We start from the raw sequence: 25,728 nt of genomic DNA on the forward strand, positions 1-25,728 counted from the left end.
TCCCTTCACATCTTATTTTCAGCTGGGTCCCCACAGGGGCCGATGCCCACATGGTTGATAAATCTGGCACATGTTTAGCCTTTCCCTTCAACCGAAATGTTTTTAGGCTTCTGTAGCATGTATTTTATAGTGCCGAAGTAGAGAGGGAGGTTATATTTTACCTTGACGTGGTCATTAACCTAGGGCATGTACATTCTCCTCAACTTAAACCCCTTCTATGGTTTGATTCGAGGGAGACGTGTAGGTCCCTCCCCTCCTTGCGGTCCTTAGCATAGAACTTCTTTTTTCTCATGATAAAATTTGACTTTCAGGTATTTGGCATGGCTCTCTGACAAACATGCGCAGTCAATGTTGGCAGGTCTGAAACCTCTCAGATTTAGCACAGCAATCCCGCTCAGGCCCCTTGGGCATATGGCATCCATATGGCAATGGCTTATATAACTTCAGGGTGGCATACATTCACGCCGCATGTCACAGTTCACCCGGCCCCTCCTGCAATGGAGTCAGTGGAGACTTGGCTCTCTGCGGACCACTCATATGCTGGGCGACCTCGATTGTGCAGCTGCCATGCTCTCACGACAGGTCTTGACTCTTGGTCTTGTGTATGGCTACTATCGCAGCCTGTCACCTATATATTGTGGGTAGGCCTTTTAGACAGCACAAACTGATTTGTAGGTTCCTGATAGGCGCGTAGAGGTTTAAACCACCCAGACCGCGCCTCATCCCTTCTTGGGCCTCTCGGTGGTCCTTCAAGCCTGAAGAGTATCCGTTATTTCTCATCCTGAGATGAAGGTGCTCTCTTAGTAGTGCTCGCCTCAATTAAGAAGGCAGGGAACCTCTGTTTTGGCGGTCGGTCTCTGTTTCCCTTGAGTGTCTGGAGTTTGGACCGGGCGACTCTCATGTTATCTTGAGACCTCGTTCCAGCTACATGCCCAAAGTTCCTACCACTCCCTTCAGGGATCACTTGGTTACTTGCAAGTGCTCCCCTCCTGGGGGGAAGACCCAGCCTGATCATTGTTGTGTTTGGTGCATGCTGCGCCTTTACTAGGAACACACTTGGAACTTTAGAATTTCTAATCAGCTCTAATCAGTCTGTTATTGGAGGACAGCAGACGGGGAATGCTGTCTCCAGACAGAGGTTGGCACACCACTAGAGGTGTTTCCCCCTTTTGGGCACTCTAACAGACATCTGTAGAGCTACAGGTTGGGTGACGCCTGATAGGTTCACACGATTTTACAATCTTCCTTAACACCCTCTCCTCTTCTTAGGAGAGTAGGGTCCTATGCCAACATGTCCTTTTGGATAATTGCGTTGGTACCTTTCCATCATTGTCTTTCCGAGACAGACTAAGCGGAGCAGTCTTTATTGGTTCAGTATTTTTGTCTGAATTATGCCAGTACTGTGATTTTCAACATGATCTCACAAAGTTCCGTGGGATAGTCACGGAATTTTTGGCTCATTTTTCCGTGGCATTCTCACGGATCTCCGCATATTTCCGTGGCCCTGCCACGGACTTTCTTTTCCGTGGCATTCTCACGGATTGGTTACTCAACTGCTTTTTCCTATTTTCAAACCATTGTCGCTTCGGTTTAGGGTTAGATTTGGTGTTTGCGTTAGTATTTCACTTTAAGTATTGGTTTATACTATTTTTTCTGATGTATTCTTTTATATTTTCTAAACTTTAATCAGTTGTCGCATGGCGTTGGGGTTAGAGTTGGGTTTGGGTAGGGATGTCATTTTATGTAAATTTAACCCTAAACCGAAGCGACAATGGTAAGAAAATAGGACAAAACAGTTGAGTAACCAATCCGTGAGAATGCCACGGAAAAGAAAGTCCGTGGCAGGGACACGGAAATATGCAGAGATCCGTGAGAATGTCACGGAAAAATGAGCCAAAAATTCTGTGACTATGCCACGGAAATTCGTGAGATCAGGTTGGTGATTTTATATCCAGTCATTTTTCTCCACTATCTCGCATTAATAGTGTTCTCCAGCTCGCACGTTCAGTGTCTCCTCCATGTTGTAAGTTCTAGACACATTTTTTGACAGGTGTTCTCCCCAACAGCTGAGACCATTGTCTATCTCCATACGGGCTTCCCAAGTGGGTATGGGATGGTCTCCGTATGGCCCCTTTTTCTATATCCTTTTTTTGTCACATTCTCAGTATACTTCAGTACCCTGTGGCTAAGTCTATAATACCTGCTGTAAGGACCAGCTGGTGTTACTGTTGAGGGGTCTGCTCCTCCTCCTCAGATGAGGACCTCCTTGCACTTTACTGGAAGGTTGTGATGTCATTAAGCGGCCAGTACGGCACATTGTACATGCCTATGCTTGCTTTACATAGGCACCCCATACTGTCCTCATCTACACAACGTTGAGTGGACGACAGAAAGGGAACGTCTTGGTTACCTATGTAACCAAAGTTCCCTTATGGAGGGAATGAGATGTTGTGTCCTCCGTGTCGCAACGCTGCTCCACTCGTCTGACGTGGGCCATATTGAGCTGTTCAGACACGAACAGTGAATCGCGTTTGCCGCCTTGACGTTTTATACACGCAAGCGCGGGCAGAGACTGGTATGCAAATACCATTCGCACAATTTTATTGCCGTTTTACACACAAGTCAGACCAGATTGGCTCTAAAGAGCACACCCCATATTGTCGTCATCGACCCAACATCTCGTTCTCTCCATCAAGTAGCCGTGGGTACATTTGTTTTACCATATTTTTTTATGAATGATCAAAATGATTAACAGTGCAGATTTATTTTCACAAATTAAGCATATTAACCAGGGATGCCAATAATCCTGAGCATGACTGTTCATTGAGTTAATACTAGTGTATAGTTTGGAATTGGATTATTACTTACAAAATTAAATACCTCCATGTACACCATCCTAGACTGTGTTTGTAATATAGTTTGATATGGATTACGACTTATTACATAAGAAATAAACTCCATATCATGGCTCCATATTTAGCCATCCTAAACTATCATTTAAAAACAGCAATGCTTAGTTGTTCTTTGTGTTTTCATATTATATGTGTGTTTTTATACAACCCCAAAACAGAAAAAGTTGGGACACTGTAAAAATTGTGAGTAAAAAGGAAGGGAATAATTTACAAATCTCATAAACTTATATTTTATTCACAATAGAATATAGATAACAAATCAAATGTTGAAAGTGATACATTTTGAAATGTCATGCCAAATATTGGTTCATTTTGGATTTCATGAGAGCTACACATTCCAAAAAAAGTTGGGACAGGTAGCAGTAAGAGGCCAGAAAAGTTAAATGAACAAATAAGGAACAGCTGGAGGAGGACCAATGTTTAGGAATAGGAATGTTGTCCCATTCTTGTCTAAAACAGACTTCTAGTTGCTCAACTGTCTTAGGTCTTCTTTGTTGCATCTTCCTCTTTATGATGCGCCAAATTTTTTCTATGGGTGAAAGATCTGGACTGCAGGCTGGCCGTTTCAGTACCCGGATCCTTCTTCTACGCAGTCTTGACCAGAGGTGTAAAGTACTTGAGTAAATGTACTTCGTTACTGTTCTTAAGTATTTTTTGGGCTACTTTGTACTTGTACTGAGTATCAAAAATATAGGCAACTTTTACTCTTTACTCAATTACATTTTTGATTGGGTATTTGTACTCTTTACTCCACTACATTTGAAATGACACTTATCGTTACTCGCTACATTGTTTATTCATCAAATAAAAACGAGACGAAAGTGTCAGAGGGTGATGATGGATATAATCTGTGGTCGCGAGGTAACACGCACAAACACGACAACAGAAGGACTTCATTTGGCGCTGCGCAGAGCAATCGTATGAAAGCAAAGTACTGCGAGAGCGAATCAAATGCATATGGAGAAGTCTGGTCTCGCGTTACTTTGATGTCAAACGCTGAATGGCTTGTGTTGGGCCACCGTAGCGGGACATCTGCGTGCTGCGTATGTCATAAACTGTAGAGAAAAGTTCGCGTCTGGTCTGAGAGAAGAGATAAAGAGCGAACATATGGATGCAAATCACATTTGCTTCAGTCAAGGGACCCTTTGTTAAACATGTGATGCTACAATTAAAACAAAAGTGACGCGTGATTGCAGGAGGGTCATCCCGCAACTCAAAGGCAAGCACAAATGTTTATATACTCTGATGCTACTTTATCAGCTAACCTGAGCTGGTAAGTTACATAACTTGATATATCTTACGATATAAGCCAAAATAAACCAGCGAGGTCCTGTACTGATTGCCCAAGTAACTTAAGTACATTATAAGATTGATAATAAGTGTACAATTTCACTGTCCTCACATTTAATCAAGTATGCTGTAATGTATTTACTGTAAAGAGGGATGAATAAATGCTGTATAAGTGCAGTTCATTATTAGTTCATGTTAACTAATGTAGCTAACTAATGTTAACTAATGAACCTTATTGTAAAGTGTTACCATATATTTATATCACAAAGTTAGGCTATATATTTTTCAGCATGGCACATTCAAGTACACAATGACACTAGACTAAAATTAAATAGGTTTAAATTTAATTTAATGTAGATTTCTAGACTAAAATCTCATGGCATTTAGTTGAATAAAATTAGACTAAAACTAGATCAATTCAGATGACAAAAATATGACTAAAACTAAATAAAATTTTAGTCAAAAGACTATGACTATGTTTAATCTGTGTTTGTTCTGCCAGGTCAAAATTTTGAGGTGTTTGATTTCTTTTCTATATTAGGAAATAAAACCTCATAAATAAACTTTCTTAGTTTTCACTGCCCAGACCTACAATGTCTCTTTGTGTTGAGGACTAGTGCATCTTTGAGCCAACATTCAGTACGAGTAAAAATACTTGAGTACTTTTAAATTGGGTTACTTTAATACTTTTACTCAAGTCGTATTTAAATTGGTGACTTGTAACTTGTAGTGGAGTAATTTTTTCAGTAAGGAATTTGTACTTTTACTCAAGTATGGCTTTCAGCTACTCTTTACACCTCTGGTCTTGACATTGTAATTGATGCAGTATGTGGCCTGGCATTGTCATGTTGGAAAATGCAAGGTCTTCCCTGAAAGAGACGACGTCTGAATGGGATCATATGGATCTAGAACTTGTATAAACCTTTCAGCATTGATGGTACCTTTCCAGATGCATAAGCTGCCCATGCCACACGCACTCATGCAACCCCAAACCATCAGAGATGCAGGCTTCTGAACTGAGCGCTATTAACAACTTGGGTTGTCATTGTCCTCTTTAGTCCGGATGAAATGGCATCCCAGTTTTCCAAAAAGAACTTCAAATTTTGATTCGTTGGACCACAGAACAGTTTTTCACTTTGCCAAAGTCCATTTTAAATTATCCTTGCCCAGGGAAAACACCTGTGCTTCTGGATCATGTTTTCTTTTTTGACCTACAGAGTTTTAGCTGGCAACAGCGAATGACACGGTGGATTGTGTTCACTGACAATGTTTTCTGGAAGTATTCCTGAGCCCATGTTGTGATTTCCATTACAGTAGCATTCCTGTATGTGATGCAGTGCCATCTAAGGGCCCGAAGATCACGGGTATCCAGTATGGTTTTCCAGCCTTGACCCTTACGCACAGAGATTGATGCAGATTCTCTGAATCTTTGGATGATATTATGCACAGTAGATGATGATAACTTCAATCTCTTTGCAATTTTTCTCTGAGAAACTCAGAAAACTATTTTTTGCTGCAGCATTGGGGGAATTGGTGATTCTCTGCCCATCTTGACTTTTGAGAAACACTGCCACTCTGAGAGGCTCTTTTTATACCCAGTCATGTTGCCAATTGACCTAATAAGTTGCAAATTGGTCCTTCATGTGTTCCTTATATGTACATTTAAATTTTCTGGCCTCTTATTGCTACCTGTCCCAACTTTTTTTGGAATGTGTAGCTCTCATGAATTCCAAAATGAGACAATATTTGGCATGACATTTCAAAATATCTTACTTTCAACATTTTATATGTTATATATATATATATATATATATATATATATATATATATATATATATATATATTCTACTGTGAATAAAATATAAGTTTATGAGATTTGTAAATTATTCCATTACTTTTTTACTCACAATTTCTACAGTGTCCCAACTTTTTCTGTTTTGGGGTTGTATATAATATCTAAAAATTGTTCACTAAATATATATCTCTTTACATGGGAATGTTGTATCAGATATGGACTGGCTGTGGGCTCAGGATGCATCACGTGATCTTTTGCTGGCTGTCCACCCTCCCAACTACATTGTTTTGTGGAACGGTGATACTGGCACCAAGCTTTGGAAGAAGAGTTATGCTGAGAATATTCTGTCTTTCTCCTTTGACCCATTTGACCCTTCTAATCTGGCATGTGTGTATTAAGTTGATTTAAGTGCTGTTGTAAGAAAAAACTTTTTTAAAACTTAAGATTTTTTTAAATGAATAAATCCAACCAACACTCTAGTTATAGTAATATACAGCTGTATAGTATTTCACTAAACATTTATTTTGCTTACCAAAAAAGGTGGCATACTAATAAATAATAATAATAAGTATTTATTTATAACACACTTTGTATAAATCTCAAATCATTTAATTAGTTTTTTAAATTGTAGAGGCATTCTGCTAACTATTTCTCTTTTGTTTATTCTCCTTGTCATCTCTGACCAGTGCTGACCAGTGAGGGTATAGTGTTTATCACAGATTTTTCTCACTCAAAACCACCAGGCAGTGGAGGTAAGAAGGTCTACATTGCCAGCCCTCATTCAAGCCCTGCCCACAGCAAACCTGCTGCTACTCAACCCACAGGTGCAAAGAAAGCACTCAATAAGGTCAAAGTGCTAATCACCAATGAGAAACCCACGTAAGTTCTGTCTTGTGCCTCAGACCACCATAATAGTGCATTTCTGTTCTGTGCAGCAGATTAAATGAATCGTACAACATCTTCTGCCATAACCGCATTATAGATTTTAAAGTAGTGTATCAGTTTTTGTTATTTATTATTTATTTGATGTGCTTTCCACATTTGCATTTAGTTTATCCAAAGCGACTTACAGAAAGAAAGCAATAATATGAGAAGCACCATACAAAGTTACTTTGAGCTTCATGCTTTCAAAATAATAATGAAAAACAGGATGTTTTTTTGCCCTTTAGTCATGGTATAGCACGAGGTGATTTGCTGACCACAAAGTTCTGGATGACTTTGAAAGTTAGAATGGAACTTTAAAAAACAAAGTTTTTGTAGCAAAGAATGTAACTTAAATATTTCTAAGTCTGTTTTCAGCCTTATAAAACAGATAAATGCTGCTTGGGCTAGGGCAAAGAAATCAAACAACTCTCTTTTTTTCATTAAAGCTCCCATAACACACACTGTTTCTGCTTATCTAATGTTAATCTTGAGTACCTATAGAGTAGTATTACATCATTATTATCTCTGAAGAGTCTTTAATTAAGATTTATAAAAAAACATTATATGCACTTACATGCCCATTTTCAACATAACACAAAAGTCTTTCTTACCGCCTGCAACTCATGACCCGGTTGGGACTTTTCAACAAAATCCAGCTTTAAACAAACACACACGCCAAACTCTGCTGCTACCCCAGATAAACAAACTATATCCATTGCTTCCATAAGGCTGGCATACTTCTCCTTACATCCAAAAACACACTTCTTCTTTCATGCCATTGTTGAGTGTTGGTATAAAACAAAGCTGTCGCGTGAAGTGATGCCTGTGACTTCGTCCTCGGTTCTCGCTCTCCTGCTGATTGACGTGTGGTGGGCTTTTCCTGGGGAAGTGCCCATAAAAAGAAATAATATATAAGGTCTATCCATGTTACGCAAGATGTCCCCGTGTTCGAAAAAAACTTTCAGAAACACGTATGAACCCTGACGTAAGAACCTTGGCATTCGGCACAGAAATACTTTGTCTCACGTCCAACTGTTTATTTGACACTTTGCCTGCATTTAGCATGAGAAATCCAACACTTAAACTGCGTTAATAAGTCAGAATGGATGAAATACTGTTGAACCCCTCCTTTTAATGGAATCTGTCTATGTGTGTGTTCAGGGCTGAAGCTGTAACTTTAAATGACTGTCTCCAGTTGTCATATCTGCCATCCAAGAGGAACCACATGTTGCTGCTTTACTCCAGAGAGATCCTCATCCTAGACCTGGAGCTCAGCCAGACCGTGGGAGTGGTGGCAATCGAGCGCTCTGGTGTGCCCTTTATACAGGTATGTGTAGGGTAGGGCAAATCAGAATGCCTATTCATTTCATTCAGGTTGTATGGTTTTTTTGCGTTAAGTAAGCCATTTGCAGTATGATTTAATTGTCTAAACATTGTGCATCTGTGTTGTTGTTAAGGGTTTCCTTCATTATTTCAGCATCCCAGCAATCCCTAATCTTTGCCTTAACCAGTAGTAAAGAGGAGTCGTTGTCAAACATGTTTCCAGATGACGACTCAAGCATGATTTTTGTGCAGTGACCATGATTTTTGATGGCCGATTCTGATTGATTTTTTAAAAGCAAATGGCCAGATTTTTTCTTTAAGCAACAGTCTAGAAAGAAAGAAACAGTACACTGGTTCTTGAAACTTTGGCAAAAACATATCCCACTAAGAAAAGTGCTAATTCTGTTGGAAATTTAATACATTTTCATGAAGAAAAAGAATCAATTTTATAATGAGGGGGTCCTTTGCTCATATGTAAGGTTCTTTTATAGGTTTATTTTTTTATTAATTTAATGATTATATGCTGGCCCATTGCCTACAAAATCAGCTGTCCTCGGCTAAGAGATAATCATTTCAACTTGATAAAAAAAGCCAAAAGTAATAATTGAATTGAATAATATATTTACCACATGAAAGAGTACATTGTAATATGTATTAAAAAATACAAACAGTGAGTTTTGAAAAAATGTCACTATTATTTTGTGATTGCTCAAAATGTGTCCCACATATTCGTCACTCACCACCGTCAGATATTTATAAAAAGCAATAAAATCAGACAACTACAGGGTCAACTGCATTCCTGTGGACCCCATTTTCAAACCTTCAGCTCTACTGCATGCTTCAAGATCACTCATGCTCCTGTATGTTTGCTATTTTCTCTTAAACTTGTTCATATTTTTGGACACTGCTATTGTCACAACCATAACATCGTCATCTTTGTATAAAAAATATTAGATTAGATTATGAAATAAATGTATAATTTTTAAGAAGAGGTCTGAAGAAGCTAGCAACAGAGGGGAAACTAGATGGCTAATGTGAACAACACATTTATTTCATGTGAAAGAATAGGTTTTTGTCACCACCGTCAGTTGTCACCACCGTCAGGTTTTCTGTCTTTTCTGTCAGGTTTTATGTATTTTAGGAAGTTATGATTTGATATTTGTTCATCACAGTGCTCAGGATTGTTATTTTTTGGACCAAATATTTACATAAAGTTTAAGCAAGGAGCCATTGACTTGAGTGGTCTACATTTTGGAATTGGATGTTGTGATGAGGCCACTGTCACCACCGTCAGCTTAGAGTCACCACCTTCAGATGGAGTTTTATTTGTTTTAAATGAATATGCTTACAATATGTTTCTTCAGTGCTGTTGAGTTATTAAATTAATCTTAATACACTCTCTTAATACAAAAATATGTTTATTAAATAAAAAAAACATTCCTTTTTCTATTTTTCTAGAGTAATAACTGGAAAAACACCTATTTTATGAAAAAAATACAAACAGGGGAGGTTGCACCTGTAAATTGCTCAACGGCCAAGACCTTGGTCTATAATGATATATTTTCAGAATTTTATCCAAATTCCCAGGAATCACTCAGTAAATAAACAAGATGTTTATTGCTTTGGAGGATGGAGTCGGGCCGAGTACCAAAACACACTTGTAGCTATTCATTAGTAAGGGCCATGTCTACTGTCCGAAATCACTGCATGGGTTGCATATGTGCGGGGCGGGTCTTTTAAAAGAGGGTCCAGTTTCTATTGGGGTAGGGGCATGTTTGTTTGGATGATTTCAAATGTCAACATTGGCTTTCAGTGATTGCGCCTTTAAAAGATGTGCATACATGTTGCATCAGTAGTTGATTGTTTTATCTTAAAGGGACATTCCATGAAAATCTGACGTATTCCATGTTTAAGTGCTATAATTGGGTCTTCCAGTTATACCAACTAGGCCTGTTGCTTGCGAAAGTCGGTATAACCGGTGATCCACGGTGCTTCAGCCTCTCACAGGTTAGATCACTTGCCCACGCATCACCGTCTTCTACCGTTGTTTTGATTTTTTCTTGTAATTAAATCATTTAGTTTAGTTACAGAGAGAGCAAACACTGAATGGGTCATTTCAGCGGAGCTGAACACGCATCACGTCACAGAGCAGCAGGAAAACATGAAAAATAGCAACCCTGTAACTTTGTTTTGGTAAACCTCTCTCTGCAAAGCATGTGAAAAAATAGTTCATTCATTCAGATATAATGATACTGCCCCTTCATCTGCACTATCCAACCAGGATGCGGCCATTTAGTGCAGAGACAGAGAGACAGAATGACTGAAAGCACAACGCATCTGTACAGTAGTTTCTCAAACACATACAGTACAATCTTATAATTTGTAGTTTTAATTTTCTTTCTAAAGGTTAAAGATGAGGATTATTTTAGTGTGTGTGAGAGAGAGAGAGAGAGAGAGAGAGAGAGAGAGAGAGAGAGACTTTCATCAATACATGTTTAAATGTGGTGTTTAATATGTTTCTCTGAAGTTTAAAATGAATACAAGGAGTTACAAGACAGAACAACGCAAATGTATTCAGTCATACACAATATAAGCTGAACATGTTGTTTTATCTGTTTCTCTAAAGATTGAGCATTAAACGTGTTGCTTTATTACTGATTATTTAAATGTGCTTGTGTGGTTTGGTCAAAAAGTAAACAACTTCGTGTTTGTGGAAGTGTATTTTATTGTAAAATGCTGAAAATCATTGTGACTGTTTAAAACACAAGCACGTGAAGGCCGCATGAGACCTAAAAGTAGGGATGTCCCGATCCGATCACGTGATCGGAAATCGGCCCCGATCACGTGGTTTCAGACTCGATCGGAATCGGACGTTACCTTCCGATCAGGACTCGGATACATATGCAGGGTTTAAATTGGGCAAGCACACATACTGAAGGTCTCGCTCTGCTCCGCGCCAGTGTATGCGCTGCGCTGGTGTGTGTGAACTGACACGGATAATAAACGTGTTTTCATTCATAGGCTTCACACACTACACACTCGTGCATGCGGTGCACACAAAAGCGGGTTTTTACCGCTCATTTAAACGACGCGTCGATCGTTTTTGTCACTATGTGCTCAGTTAATCTACATCAGCACGCAGCTCCATGTCTCACTCAGAACCTCAAGAACGCGCATTCGCGCAGGAGGATCACATTACACATTGTAGAGATGAGAGATAGAGAGAGAGGTAAGGAGGGTGCACACGTCGAAAAAACTTAATAGAAGTCTAGAAACAAAGTATTAAAGTATGTATAGCCATATCAATCATCTTATTACAATATGTTAACTAGATAACTGGATACAACTTAACTGTATTGTTAAATAAAATAATGTATTTTGATTATACAAATAAATTACAACCTAACTATAGTGATTGTTTAACTAACTGCTGACCACCTTAGGGCATCTCTATGGTTAATTTATAAGACACATTGCTGAATAAGTATGTTGTTTTTTTATTAATTGAGTCTTTTTGGGTAGTCTATCTTATGCCTAGAAGTAGTCAAGGAGGTTGAGTCTTATAACTTCCTTCAAAGTTTGATCAATTGTGCATAATGACATGTTCAACAAATGCATATAGGGTGTCAGACTCATAGATGTGCATAATTTAAAGTTCAGGTTTTAATGTTTGGGTCAACCTGTGGCACAGCTTTAAAGCTGAAATTTATAAAATCCTATCAGAGGTCCAAAATGTAATTGAAACACACCAGTGGCTTTGCTGTCATCAGGATTAAACATGTTACCCCTCGAACCCTCCCTCCTAACAGAGCATCCCCACAAAACAAATCCCAATTTAACCCCTGAACATATATAGTATATATTCATTCTTAGAGTTAGACCCTTTTGACTCCACACAAAAACAGCAATGCGTGCGGCATGACATAAGGAACATCATGGTTCTGTTTTTTCGCTCTTCTTTTTTTTAATGTATTATAGAAGTATCGGATCGGGACTCGAGGGCAAAAAAACCTGTTCGGGACATCCCTACCTAAAAGTCTTAATTTTTTATCCCACAATGTTTCCTTCTATGCTGATGAACTTGTATTTAATATGCATAGAGCAGATGATTGACTTTCTTTAACTGGTTCAGATATATCATGCTGAACACTGCTTACTAACTTGTTTTATGAGAATCTCCTGATACTACTGTAGCTGTGTCCCAAGTCAAGGGCTGTGACCTTCTAAGGATGCCACCTTAAAAGGTGAGCACTTTGTCTTTCAAGGTGGCAGCCTCAGAAAACCGCAAAGAGAACTGGAAAGAGACGGTCTAACCTTCGGAGCACCCATAATTTGCGTCTCACAGCGGAGACATTTCTGACTTATTAAAATAAATATGGAATCAGAAAAAAAATAATAATTTATTTTAGAAAATATGACACGTTGATGTAGATTAAACTATTACACAGTATATCAAATTGATAAATCTTATACGTAACATAAACAGAATAAAATCAACACACAAAATAACTTATAACACTAAAACAGTGACAAGAAAAATGTTTTCTGCTAAATACACACTTATATTTAATAAAGATTTTAATGGTTTATTTTAGAATATCCAGCTGCTATATGCAGCCATTGCAGGCGCGCAATGAATCTTGGGATAGCCTCGCCTTGTTAAGGATCCATTTGTTCTATCCTTAACAGCGTGGAGAAATCGCAATTGGTCTTAAAATACGTCCTTAGAAGGTCGCAGCCTTCGAATTGGGACACAGCTTAGGTGTTTCTCAATATCAAGGATACTTCCTTGGCAGGACTGGCCCTTCAAAGTCACTTCTTTCAGAGGATAGACGAGGATCCACTTTAGCATTCTGAGAACATGTAAATGGAACAGGCTAGCAAGTGCACGTCATTGCGTCATTACGTCAGTGAAAAGGTGTGCTTTCGGCGCTACCCACATAGGATTGTGGGTGATTTGAGAGCGCGAAGGCTACACATATGCATCCTTTCCTGTATAAGGGATATTTTTCGAAAGAAGGACTCAGTCCTTGGTTGAAATTCGGAGGATCCTTGACATTGGAACAGTCCTTCGACGGATGTAGATGACGTAGCATCCTTTTTTGACATTGAGAAACACCTCTTGTGTCTGCAGCACTTGAGCTCTTGAGACTCCGGCCACCTAAGCTGCAAGCACCAGCTCATTTAGATTTAAAGGGATACACACAAAAACTGTGCATTTTTGCTCACATCCATAAAGTGCCTATTTTTACATGCTACAATAAAAGATCTTTATGGTATTATTAATTAATTAGCAAATGAACATAAATAAAAAACTCTAAATCACTCTCTGACAGTAGACGATGCTTAAAATTAGGCTTTATAAAAGCATATTTGCATATTTGTCACACTTTAATGTTTCAGATCACCAAGCAAATTTAAACCACTGATCAACCACAGTTAACAGTTTTAGCAGGAGCCAAATACTTTTGTCACACAGGACCATATTTTGGATTTTGCTTTTCCTTAATAATGAAAACTTTTATTTAAAACTGCATGTTGTGTTCACTTGTGTTTAATATTTAAATTAGTTTGATGATCTGAAACATCTGGAGGGGCACCAACACTTTTTAACACCACTGTATTACAGGGGTTAGTTTGGAAGAAAACGAAAACGTTTTATGTAAGCTATGTAGGGCCTTAAGCCGCCTTTCCACTGCACACGACAAATGACGGCCGATAAGCCGGAAGTCATTTCCTATGGAGAGTCGCAAAGGGGTTGCGTGAGGTGCCGACCATCTGCGGATGCGTAAATATTGAATCGTTTTGAGCGTTGGATCCGTTAAAAAATGTGAACTTGTGCGACTAAACCGCATGCGAGATGCCGACCGGAAGTTATGTATTTTATTGTATTCCAATCACAAACTGTGTGTGAGGTGAAAATTATTAATCCTTTTGTTTTAACTTTATTAGTAACACTTGAATCCTTAAAAAAACACTTTTGATTACTGACAATACATTATTAATTTAATTTGTGCACGTTATTATTTTAATCTTGTCTTTATATGTTCTCTCCAAAAAATATTGGCAATCTTTGTCATATATGCATCGTTGTTTATTGTTTCATTCATTTGCGTTCATTTATTTATCCCACCATGGTAAACATATTAGAATTAAGCCTCTTGCGCTGGAATTAGCTTCTCTCCCATATACGATTAAACTGAAACTTCGTTACGACTGCCACTAGGGGGAGAACTCCGACTGTCGTTTCCGTATATCGTGTGCAGTGGAAAGGCGGCTTTACAATTCGTTTCCCCTACAAGAACGGTCTCTCAACATTGCAGAAGCTGACACTATGGGGCTCCCAATCCTTCCAATTTTCTGAAGCTTTTTTATAGAACAACGCCAGTATAACAGACAATATAAGTAGCAAAATACACCGGCTATGAATAAACTTTACAAGCGAGCGTATTAATAATGTATCCTATACAAGAGGGTGCTAAGTTAAGCCAATGTTGGCTGACTTGGGAGATATATATTACGACTGTAGTAGTGTTTTGACCTCCACGGCAGCCAGAACTGGGTCTGTTTGTCTCAATGTCCTCGGGTTCGAGGACGAGACAGGGAGAGAGAAACTAAATCCTATTAGCGTAGTGGCCGTTCGCATATAATGCAAGTGTCACACAGTTTTGTGCTTTAATATATGCCTGGTTCCAGACAGGCAAGCTATTGCGGCATTAGTATATTACCCAGACAAGCTATGTGAATGCTTTGTTCCATACAGGCTAACTATATGTCTTGCACGTCGGTGCAGATTGCAGGAAGTATGTGAAGCTTACAATGTACCCTTAAATTCGACAATATTTAACCTCACGCCCCTGTGATATACAGCGGTTACCCCGCACAAACAAACGTAACTGGCACCCTGCATACACGTGGTGAACTGTTGCAAGTGTTTTTTGTGTTAAGGAGATATCTCACCTTTTTGTCAGAGTGCTGGGTCTGGCCCTGTCCAAGCAGCGTACAGCTGCAGACACTACACTTACGAAATTAACCATGTTTTTGTGGTAAAGTGTTACCATGTTTTTTTGGGGTATTGATTGCTATCAACAAGCCATAATTTACTATACCAGCCATGGTTTTCCTATGGTGTTTGAAACCATGGTTGTCAAAGCCATGATTATTTTGTGGTTACCATAGTTTTACTACACTTAGTACCTAGACACGTGTACACGCACCCTGCAGAGGACACACCGCTACTTGGTCACGCTGGTCTACGTTGTGCATTGTATAGTACAATTTGGGAGTTCACAGCGTCACTGTACAGCTGGTGAAGTTCTGCGCTGCATTTCTTGATTTTTACGGCAGCCTAGTTACATTTAGTCATTTAGCAGACCGTTTGTCCAAAGCGACTTACAAGTGAGGTAAACAATAGCAGCAGTTATGGCTGGACGATATGGCCAAAATTTTTATCGCTGGTATACTTCTAAATTTCGGTCGATATGGTATAAATCCCATAACGGTATGAATGTTAAAAAAAACATTGGGATTAAAGGATTAGTCAATTTTCTTAAAAGAAAAATCCAGATAATTTACTCACCAAAATTTGTCATCCAAAATTTTGATGTCTTTCTTTGTTCAGTCGAGAAGAAATTATGTTTTTTAAGGAAAACATTGCAGGATTTTTCTAATTTTAATGGACTTTAATAGAGCCCAACATTTAATACTTAACTCAACACTTAATGTTTTTTTACAATGGAGTTTCAAAGGACTATAAACAATCCCAAACGAGGCATAAGGGTCTTATCTAGCAAAACGATTGTCATTTTTGACAATAAAAATAACAAATATAAACTTTTAAACCAAAACTTCTCGTCATGTAGATCCGGTCGTGCGCCAGCTGACCCCACGCAATACGTCATGACGTCAAGAGGTCACAGAGGACGAACGCGAAACTCCGCCCCAGTGTTTACAAGCGTCTTGAAAGAGGACCGTTTCTACGTTGTTCCCAACTGATACTAATTAATGTCTTTGTGGCAGTTTATTGTTTAAAATGGTCCGCAAATGTGCGTTTTATATATGTAACACGTGACCTACCTATGTCACTACGCATTTACGTTAGGTCGCGCTGGACTTGACCTAGACGAAAAGTTGTGGTTTAAAAGTACATATTTTTTATTTTTCTTGTCAAAAATGACAATCGTATTGCTAGATAAGACCCTTATGCCTCGTTTGGGATCGTTTATAGACCTTTGAAACTCCGTTGAAAAAAACTGTTAAGTGTTGAGTTAAGTTATTAAATGTTGGGCTCTATTAAAGTCCATTAAAATGAGAAAAATCCTGCAATGTTTTCCTCAAAAGACATCATTTCTTCTGGACTGAACAAAGAAAGACATCAACATTTTGGATGACATGGTGGTGAGTAAATTATCTGGATTTTTCTTTTAAGAAAATTGAATATTCCTTTAACTGCAAAGAATGCCCAAAACAAATGTCTGTACATAAAAACCTCTAAACAAATGAATTTACCAAGCCCCTCCTAAAAAATATATAATATTTACAAAGATAAAAATTGTATAAATAAATTTTCATTTTTTATTTGTATTTAGCTTTCATACTGAATTAAATGTAAACTCACTGTCAAATTATCAGACTTTAGGGCTCACCTTTAACATTAATAAGGTTCATCTGAAGGTCAGTCAGTGATAAATGCTGTAATGTAGGGGTCTAAAACTAATCGATCATTTTAATAACAAATTCTTCAGTCATAGTACTAACTTTCATAGTTCCATAATTTTGATCAATTTACTATTGTAGTAATATGTGGAAAAATATTATTAAATAGCCTAAGTGAAAGATACCCTAAAACCTTTGAATGGTAGTAGACTATTTAATGATACATAAGATAGTTGGACAGAAACATTTATATCAAAGCTCGATTTGTAATTGCATAGCAAGCTACATAATCATATGTTAGATACTAGCATACACATCATATACATATACTCATAACGAGACCAATAGCTGCCTACATACTTGTATCTATTGCAGGTTTCTTCCCCCTTTTATAACAGGTGAACCTGATTTTTCTCATGCGTAGTTCAGTTTGCGTTGCATTACATCTCTGGTTCTACCTCCCTATATGGTGTATAGGGAGGTAGAACCAGATAGAACCTTCCACCATTGGAAGCTGTGACTTGACGCGAACTAACCCCGCACCTCCTTCTCATATTCTGAGTGACAGCTCTTCTCTGAGCGAACACCAGATTCATTGATCGCATAATAACAATGATATGATTTGACGCGAGGCACAGATGAGCGATTTAAATACGATCAGGCATTACGTTTTCCGGAATTGGCGGCTCATGGTTTTCTAGCTGCGAAAGATGCCACGCGTTCTGAAGGAAGAAGCACATGAACTGGCGTTTAACACGTGTTTTTAGAAGTGACATTCGAATGGCCATGGGACGCTGTAATGTATCGAAATAATCGGATATGTGTTTAAAAGCCATATCACCGTTATTGAACAAATATATACTGCGACATATATCGATATCGAATTATTGTCCAGCCCTAGAAGCAATTATAGCAACACATGAACATGTGCATTGAACATGAACATTTTTTCAAAATTTTTGATTTTTCGTTTTATTGCAGAATCTGTTAGTTGAGATCACGAAGAAACCTCTCCATGTTTGAGATAGCAGCTTTTGTATATTTAAAAACGTACATTTTGCAGTTGAAATAGGCTTGTTTTTCCGGAGATTCTAGTGTGCAGCGGGGGGCTTCATTGTCTGTGTGTATATTTACATACTGTATAAGCATGTGTTTTCGCCTCCGCCCCCAAAGGGAACAACATGACTACTAGATAAGGATAGCTCGCCCAAAAATGAAAATAATGTAATTAATGACTTACCCATATGTCATTCTAAACTAGGAAGACCTCAGTTCATCTTCGGAACACAGTTTAAGATGTTTTAACGTTAGATTTAGTCCGAGAGCTTTCTGTCCACTTCATTGAAAATCTATGTACGGTTTCCATGTCCAGAAAGTTAATAAAAACATAATCAAAGTAGTCCATGTGACATCAGTGGGTCAGTGAGAATGTGTTGAAGCATTGAAAATACAGTTTGGTCCAAAAATAGCAAGAATTATGACTTTATTCAGCATTGTCTTTTCTTCCGGTTCGAGCGTGAAGTCACGTGACTGTAGTGACGCTTGGGCGGAACAAATAACGTCGTACGTCAGCCGCGTCACTGACTTTATGCGGCGCCGCAGTCGAATGACGTCAAAGTACCGCGAGTAAAAGTAAAGTAATCTTATGGAGTAGTTTAATTTGGACTCGCTCTCGCGGTACTCTGACGTCATCTCTCTAACAGTTCTTGCAGCGCAAAGTCAAACACATATAAGTTACACAGAGATCGTTGAACTCTTTATATAATTGGCTACATGTTTTGTCTATCAATATTTTCCATGAAGTCATTGGCTGATGGAGGAACGAGGGAGCGATTGGTAACATCTCTAAAGGACGTCACGTTTTCGAAGGCGCTGTTCCCTATTTTAAATACAAACTTTGAAGGCGGGTTCATGTATTTAACGGAACGTACCGTAGTGTAATCTCATATAACCTTACATGTTACGATGTAAATAGTCCTCAGATTGTATATTATATACTATTACCAGACGGTCATGTGAAATCCGATGTAAACAATAGACTATATATCTATATTTCACGGATTATACGCATTTGTGGACAAAAATGGTCATTGGATTATTCACACATTTGAAACAGACTGGATTCGACTTGTGATCCCCACAAAGGTAAAAAGTTCTGTTTTTTTTCATCCGAACTTCTGTCATAAAATATTACATATGATGCTAGAACATCTGTAACTCAAAACGGCTTTACAGGGGGTATGGCTTAGCTTAATGAGATGTAAATGAGCCATATTGTCTCTCCAGCCAGGGAAAAGTGCTAACTCTTCTTTCTATAAAATTTCTCGGCATTCTCTTTCTTAAATGTGTTACATTCAAATGGCCACAACTTCTCCAAATCTTATCAGATTTCCATGTGTTACACATCGTTGGAAAGCTTAGAAACTGCGAATAACTTCAGAATCTGTGAATAACTCAAAATGCCCCAGATCCTTGTGTCACTACTTTCCGTGACTGGTCACATATTATTTGTTCTGTTGTCTATAAAATAGTGACTAAACACAACCCAGCAACGACCCACGACCCAGTAAATCCTTGTTTAATCCAATCAGCTCTTTCTTTAACTGCTGCTAAAAACGCGCCCTCATCAGACAAAATCATCATACATTTACATTGAGGCTGTACTGATGTTGCTCTTCTCAGTGTTGTTGCGTTATGAGGACTTTTTAATTTTAAATACAAGTGGTAGCTTTATTGTATATCGCGTATAGCGCAGACAATTTGTTGCAAATTTAGAAATATGAGAGAATACACGGTTGCTGTTACTACAGAACACGTGCACGGGCATACCGCATCATGGGTAGGGAGAGAGCTCGGTTAAAGACTGACACCAGAACAGGTATGTGTGGGAAACACTACTTCTAACCTTTTGTTAAGTCACTCATGACGTCACATACTAGCGAAACACAGCAGTTTGCTAAGCTAACAGACTGCATTAGTGATATTAGGGACTGGATGGCACATAACTTTCTTATGCTAAACTCCAATAAGACTGAGATACTTATTATTGAACCAAATCGCTCCAAACATAATATGTCAGATTACAAGTTGCCCATAGATGGCTGCACGGTGGTGCCATCTTCCACGGTTAAGAATTTAGGCGTAATGTTTGACAGCAATCTATCTTTCGATAGTCATATCTCCAACGTCTGCCGCACAGCATTCTTCCATCTTAGAAATATCTCAAAAATACGCCATATGCTGTCTGCATCAGATGCAGAAAAGCTTATCCATGCTTTTATGACCTCTAGAATAGACTATTGTAACTCGTTAGATGCAATGCAAATCAGCTAAACAAGCTACAGCTGGTTCAAAGCGCCGCCGCAAGAGTGCTTACTCGATCTAAAAAGTATGACCACATTAGTCCAATTCTGGCATCTTTACCCTCGTATATTAAAGAACTACTATCAGAATACAATCCACCACGTAAACTGCGATCACAAAATTCTGGTTACTTAATTATCCCTAGAATATCAAAAGTGTCTAAAGGTGGTAGATCCTTTTCCTACTTGGCCCCTAAGCTCTGGAATGATTTACCAAAAAATGTTCGAGTATCAGACACAGTCGAGCAATTTAAATCTAAACTTAAGACATTCTTCTTAAACAAAGCATTCACATAAGAATGTGCAGTAAATGTACTTTTCCCGCAGTAGTTATTTTGTCTAGAACAAAGCACTCACATACCTCATATGGGTAATTTACTCTTGCCGCAATAGTTAGCCTGTCTGGAACCAAGCTGAATTAAATCACTATAATGTATGACACTTGCATTACATGTGAACGGCCCCTACGCTAATAGAATTCTGTTTTTGTCTCCCTGTCTCGTCCTCGACCCCGAGGACAATGAGACAAACAGACCCAGTTCCTGTAGCTGTGAAGGTCATCGCACCACTGCGCGACCAACGACCACCGGCTGAACCAGTTTAATCCGCTTACCCGCTTCCTATCCCTACCGTGTCTATATATATATAAATATATAGTAATTTCTCCCTAGGGTTTTTTGTCCTTCTAGGAGTTTTTCCCACCAGGTTTTCTCCTAAAGGGGTTTTTTAGTCCCAGGGAGAGTCAGCCAACTTTGGCTTAACTTAGCACTTTACTGTCAACGTTACATTATTAATACGCTCGCTTGTACGGTTTATTCTTAGCCGCTATATTCTTAGCCGCTATGTTCTACTTCTTATCCTATCTATTGATTTTCAGTGTTCTCCTCTACATCTACTCATGTAAAGCTGCTTTGCAACAATTAACAATTGTGAAAAGCGCTATATAAATAAAATTGAATTGAATTGAATTGAATGGAACTCGATCAGCCGTCTTCTCTGACAGTAACATCCGTGACGTTTACGCGAAAAAGAAAGTACACAGAGGAACGCAGAGTCAAAATACTTTTCACCGTTATGTGAGAGAGGCACGCTGCATGCAACATGAGAGAGAGGGGAGGAGGCGCGCGCTGTTGAGGCGCTGCACGCAACGAGAGAGAGAGGAGGGAGGCGTGCTGAGCACTCGCTACAATGAATTAAGACGTTTTACATAGTAAAATTAAGATGTAATCATGAAAAATCTATTTGTGGTTGATTCTGTGGCGGCCCACCACATATAAATCAATGTATGGGAAACACTGAGTTGAGTGTCATCCGCATAGCAGTGGTAGGAAAAGACATGTTTTTCGAATGACAGAACCAAGAGATGTCATGTATATCAAAAAGAGTGGTTCAAACACGGAGCCTTGAGGCACCCCAGTATCAAGTTGTTGGGGTCCCGAGACGTCACCTCTTCAGGATACCCTGAATGACCTACCTGAGAGGTACGACGTGAACATTATAAGCGCTGTGTCAGAGACACCCATAGCCATGACGGTTCACCGGGATGTGGTGATTGACCGTTTCAAAAGCGGCAGCTAGATCAAGTAAGATCAGCACAGAAGATTTGGAGGCTGCCCTTGCCTGCCTTAGGCAGGGTTTCCCGCAGAAAATTTGTTAGCTAAGTTGGTAGGGTTGGACGGGTGGGCGGGGCCAAGGGCGTGGCAATCAAAGAGGGGGGCGTATGCCTCATGATGAAAATTAAAACATTTTAATAAAATAAATAAATAAAATATTTATTTTTAAAACACTCAAATGAAACTTGAACACATGCTAGATTATAAATGAATTAAATGTTTTTACCTCTAACGGGAATAGCTGTGATGAAGTGAAACTAAAGGGTTAATAAACACAAAACTGAAGCAGGTGTTGTAGATCGTCTGCCGAACGATGATAGATAGCGCAAAAATGGTAAAAACTGATTATTTCCCACTATTAATTACATTATCTTAAAGGAGTGGAACTACTGTAGCATGTAAATAATGCACATAAATAAAGTGAGCAAGAGCGTTCAACAATTATATCTCATCAACAGGCACGTGAAACCCTAGCAGGTTGCTCAAACAACAAAATCACCAACTAACTTACTTTAAAATTGCAAGAACTATAGACTAATACAATAACAGGCTGGCTTGAATAACCCCAAAACATAAGTCCACTTACAGTTCTCACGGAAACGCTTTTAATCAACTGGCTATCCTCCAGACATGACAGACCATGTCTTATCTCATTTCGGCCATGTGGTGCGCGTGCACGCTCGCGGTGTGAAGCTCGTCTGCGCTATTCTCCGAGATGTTTTATCAACTTGCAAGTTATCCTCCAGACAGTGACTGTCCGGATCACGTCTTTCTCATTGCGGCCGTGTGGTGCGCGTCCCCGCTATTCTCCGAGCTGCATTTGACGGCCTTTTGTGCAGCAATTTTTTTTTTAGACGACCTAGTTAAGGCGGTTAGGGTTTCCAAGCTTAGGCGGGCCGCCTTAACTGAAATATGCTGCGGGAGACCCTGCTTAGGGCTTTAATGACTGAGAGTAGTGCAGTCTCAGTGGAGTGACTCAGCTTTTGAAACCAGACTGATTGCTATCCAGGAGGTTATTTTGTGTGAAAAACACCACGCGTTCAAGAGTCTTGGCAATGAAGGGATGAAGTGAAACAGGTTGGTAGTTCTCTAGCATATAAGGACTGAGTGTGGGTTTCTTCAGCAGTGGAGTTAGCCAAGCCTCTTTAAATGCCGCAGGGAAGGTACCAGTGGAAAGAGATGAATTGATAATGTGGGTGAGAGTAAGGATAACTGAAGGAAATTTGTAGGTATGGGATCTAGCGGGCAGGGAGTCAGATGTTAGAAGCAAAGACCTTGGAAACATCCCCTTCAGATAGGAGAAAGAAGGAGGGAAGCAAGCATGCATTAGAGGTTTGAGCATGCGCAAGAAGCTTCGGCTCTATGGAGCTTTAAATATGACAAAACGATTTGAATTTGAAATCCATAAACTTGAATTATAGACAAGTGTAATTTAATAAAACTGAATAATTTGATGCCGTATTTGTAAAGATTTGTATTTTCAAAGAGTGAATTTAAAGTTTTGAAAAATACAGCTTCTGGTTTTCAAGATAAAGAGAAAATTCAAAACACCAAATTCAAATTCAATTTTCTAAAATTCAAAGTGCAGGAATTCAGATCGTGCAGAAAGTGGGTCATAGGTCAAGCTTCCGGTGTGCACAGGGAAGAGTAGTAGATCTCGGAAAAGTCCAACAGACAGCTACATGCAGACAAATGCTAATATGCTTTGACTTTGATACCCTTCTGCTATCACTCCAGGAAAATTAATTAATTTTTAAAAGGCATTTGTTCAAATGGATATCTTTAAATGCATGATTAACACGTTCAGAGGATTTGTCGCATTTAACTCTTTTTTCCACCATTGATGAGTTATCTCGTTAATTAAGAGAAAACACTTCCCTGCCTATTATCCACCAAGTGTTGCTCTTACCCAGTAAAACAGTATTCAATTAATTTCAGTAAAAACAGGGTAACGCTTTAGATTACAGAATTTACAGCATACCAATTACAGAAATGCGCCAATGTAATATCTGCAGGTTATTAACAAAAAAAGCCTGCAAATTAAATAATACAGGCGCAACAGCTGAATTTCATAACGCAATCTACTAGGGCAGCGCAAATTAGTTCAGGGTCACAAATATGCAGAGCTGATAATTTAACGCATGATGGGCTTGAGTTCAACATGGATCAGATAACGAAGCCATTCACACTAGAAAGTGAAGGTGTACAAGAAATTTTGAAACGTCTGGTATTGTGTGACTCATAGAGACTCCTCTTTTATTAACTTTTTAAAAGAATTTTAGAAAACTGAATTTGAATTTGGTGTTTTGAATTTTCTCTTTATCTTGAAAACCTGAAGCTGTATTTTTCAAAACTGTAAATTCACTCTTTGAAAATACATATCTTTACAAATACGACATCAAATTATTCAGTTTTATTAAATTACACTTGTCTATAATTCAAGTTTATGGATTTCAAATTCAAATCGTTTTGTCATATTCAAAACTGTAAATTCACTCTTTGAAAATGCATATCTTTACAAATACGGCATCAAATTATTCAGTTTTATTAAATTACACTTGTCTATAGTTCAAGTTTATGGATTTCAAATTCAAATCGTTTTGTCATATTTAAAGCTCCATACGGCTCTGAGAAATGACTGTTGATAGTAGTCATTTTCTTCATGAAGGAAGCAAAATCATCAGCCGTTAAGTCAGATGAAGGTAGGGGGACAGGTGGACAAAGAAGAGTAGAGAAGATTAGCGTTCAAAGATGGCGCCGGTGTATGTGGCATGCCGTCTGCCTGTTGCGTTGTCTGTCTATGTTTTTGTACTTATGCTACTGCTAATAACGGGTTTTTTCAACATACCTCTTCTCTACTGGTTTATGACCGTTCCCAGCTGTTATCCATCCAAGTTACGGTTGAGACCCTCTTTAATAATGACTACAAAGATTCACACTTTCCTCCACCACCACTACTGGAGGATATTCCGTGCAGCCTGCGGCGACTTCCCTTTGTCATTAAACAATGTAGACGCGGCAGGAAGCGTGGAAAGCGTGGCAGTATTATTACCAAACTAAAGCGGAGTTTTGGAGCCCGGAACTTCATCAGGTCTTTCAGGCAAACTATGATTGAAATAAAGGGGCGGAAAATCTTGTGGCGGTCGTGGGAAGCGTTGGGTAGTTGGCTTGTACCGGCTATACCTGACTTTATGGTGGAAAACAAGCTAGACTTCATGTTTTTGGCTGAGACATGGCTGAAGGTAGGAGATATTTCACCAATGTCAGAACACGCAGCGAGAAACCGGGCGTGGAGGTGGCATTATGACTATTTTTAAGAACGTTTCTAAATGTCGACAAATAATGTTTGCACCCTACAGTAGTTTTGAGCTCCGAAGATTTCAAATTATGTCAATAAATCCAATCACCATTGCACTTGTATATCGCCCCCCCCAAGGCAAACAAAGACTTTATTTCGGAATTTTTGGATCTTGTAGGCAGACTGACAATGCAGTTTGATCGTTTTTTAATCTTTGGGGACTTGAATGTACATCTCTGCTGTGCTAAGGACGCAGTTTCAAAGGAGGTTGTGAATGTGATGGACTCGTATGACTTAATACAATGGGTAAACGGGCCAACTCATAGATTGGGCAACATGTTAGATCTGGTTTTATCTTATAATTTGCCCATTCAGGACTTAATGTCGATGAAGTCCCTTTTTCAGATCCCAAATCAGTGTTTTTTTTATCTGTGTATTGCGAAGACCTTAATGAGGCCTCGGACAAAAAACTAATGCCAGCAATGAGTGGTGAGTTTTCAGACCTTTATGACAGAAAGTATGCCACCATATGCTCTGAAACTGCACTTTGCTCTCT

At 38.8% G+C, this 25,728-nt stretch overlaps 1 protein-coding gene across 1 annotated transcript in view; it reads left to right on the plus strand.

Annotated features, from left to right (window-relative positions):
• wdr11 (WD repeat domain 11) overlaps positions 1-25,728 on the plus strand; it is a 347,647-nt gene that overhangs the window by 15,154 nt on the left and 306,765 nt on the right. Inside the window, exons 4-6 of the mRNA XM_073812844.1 lie at positions 6,211-6,384; positions 6,684-6,876; positions 8,083-8,248. Of these exons, the coding sequence (XP_073668945.1) occupies positions 6,211-6,384; positions 6,684-6,876; positions 8,083-8,248 (533 nt within the window). The remainder of the gene's footprint in view (positions 1-6,210; positions 6,385-6,683; positions 6,877-8,082; positions 8,249-25,728) is intronic.

This window comes from Paramisgurnus dabryanus, chromosome 20 (genome assembly GCF_030506205.2).
Source record: "Paramisgurnus dabryanus chromosome 20, PD_genome_1.1, whole genome shotgun sequence".
Taxonomy (NCBI): Eukaryota; Metazoa; Chordata; class Actinopteri; order Cypriniformes; family Cobitidae; genus Paramisgurnus; species Paramisgurnus dabryanus.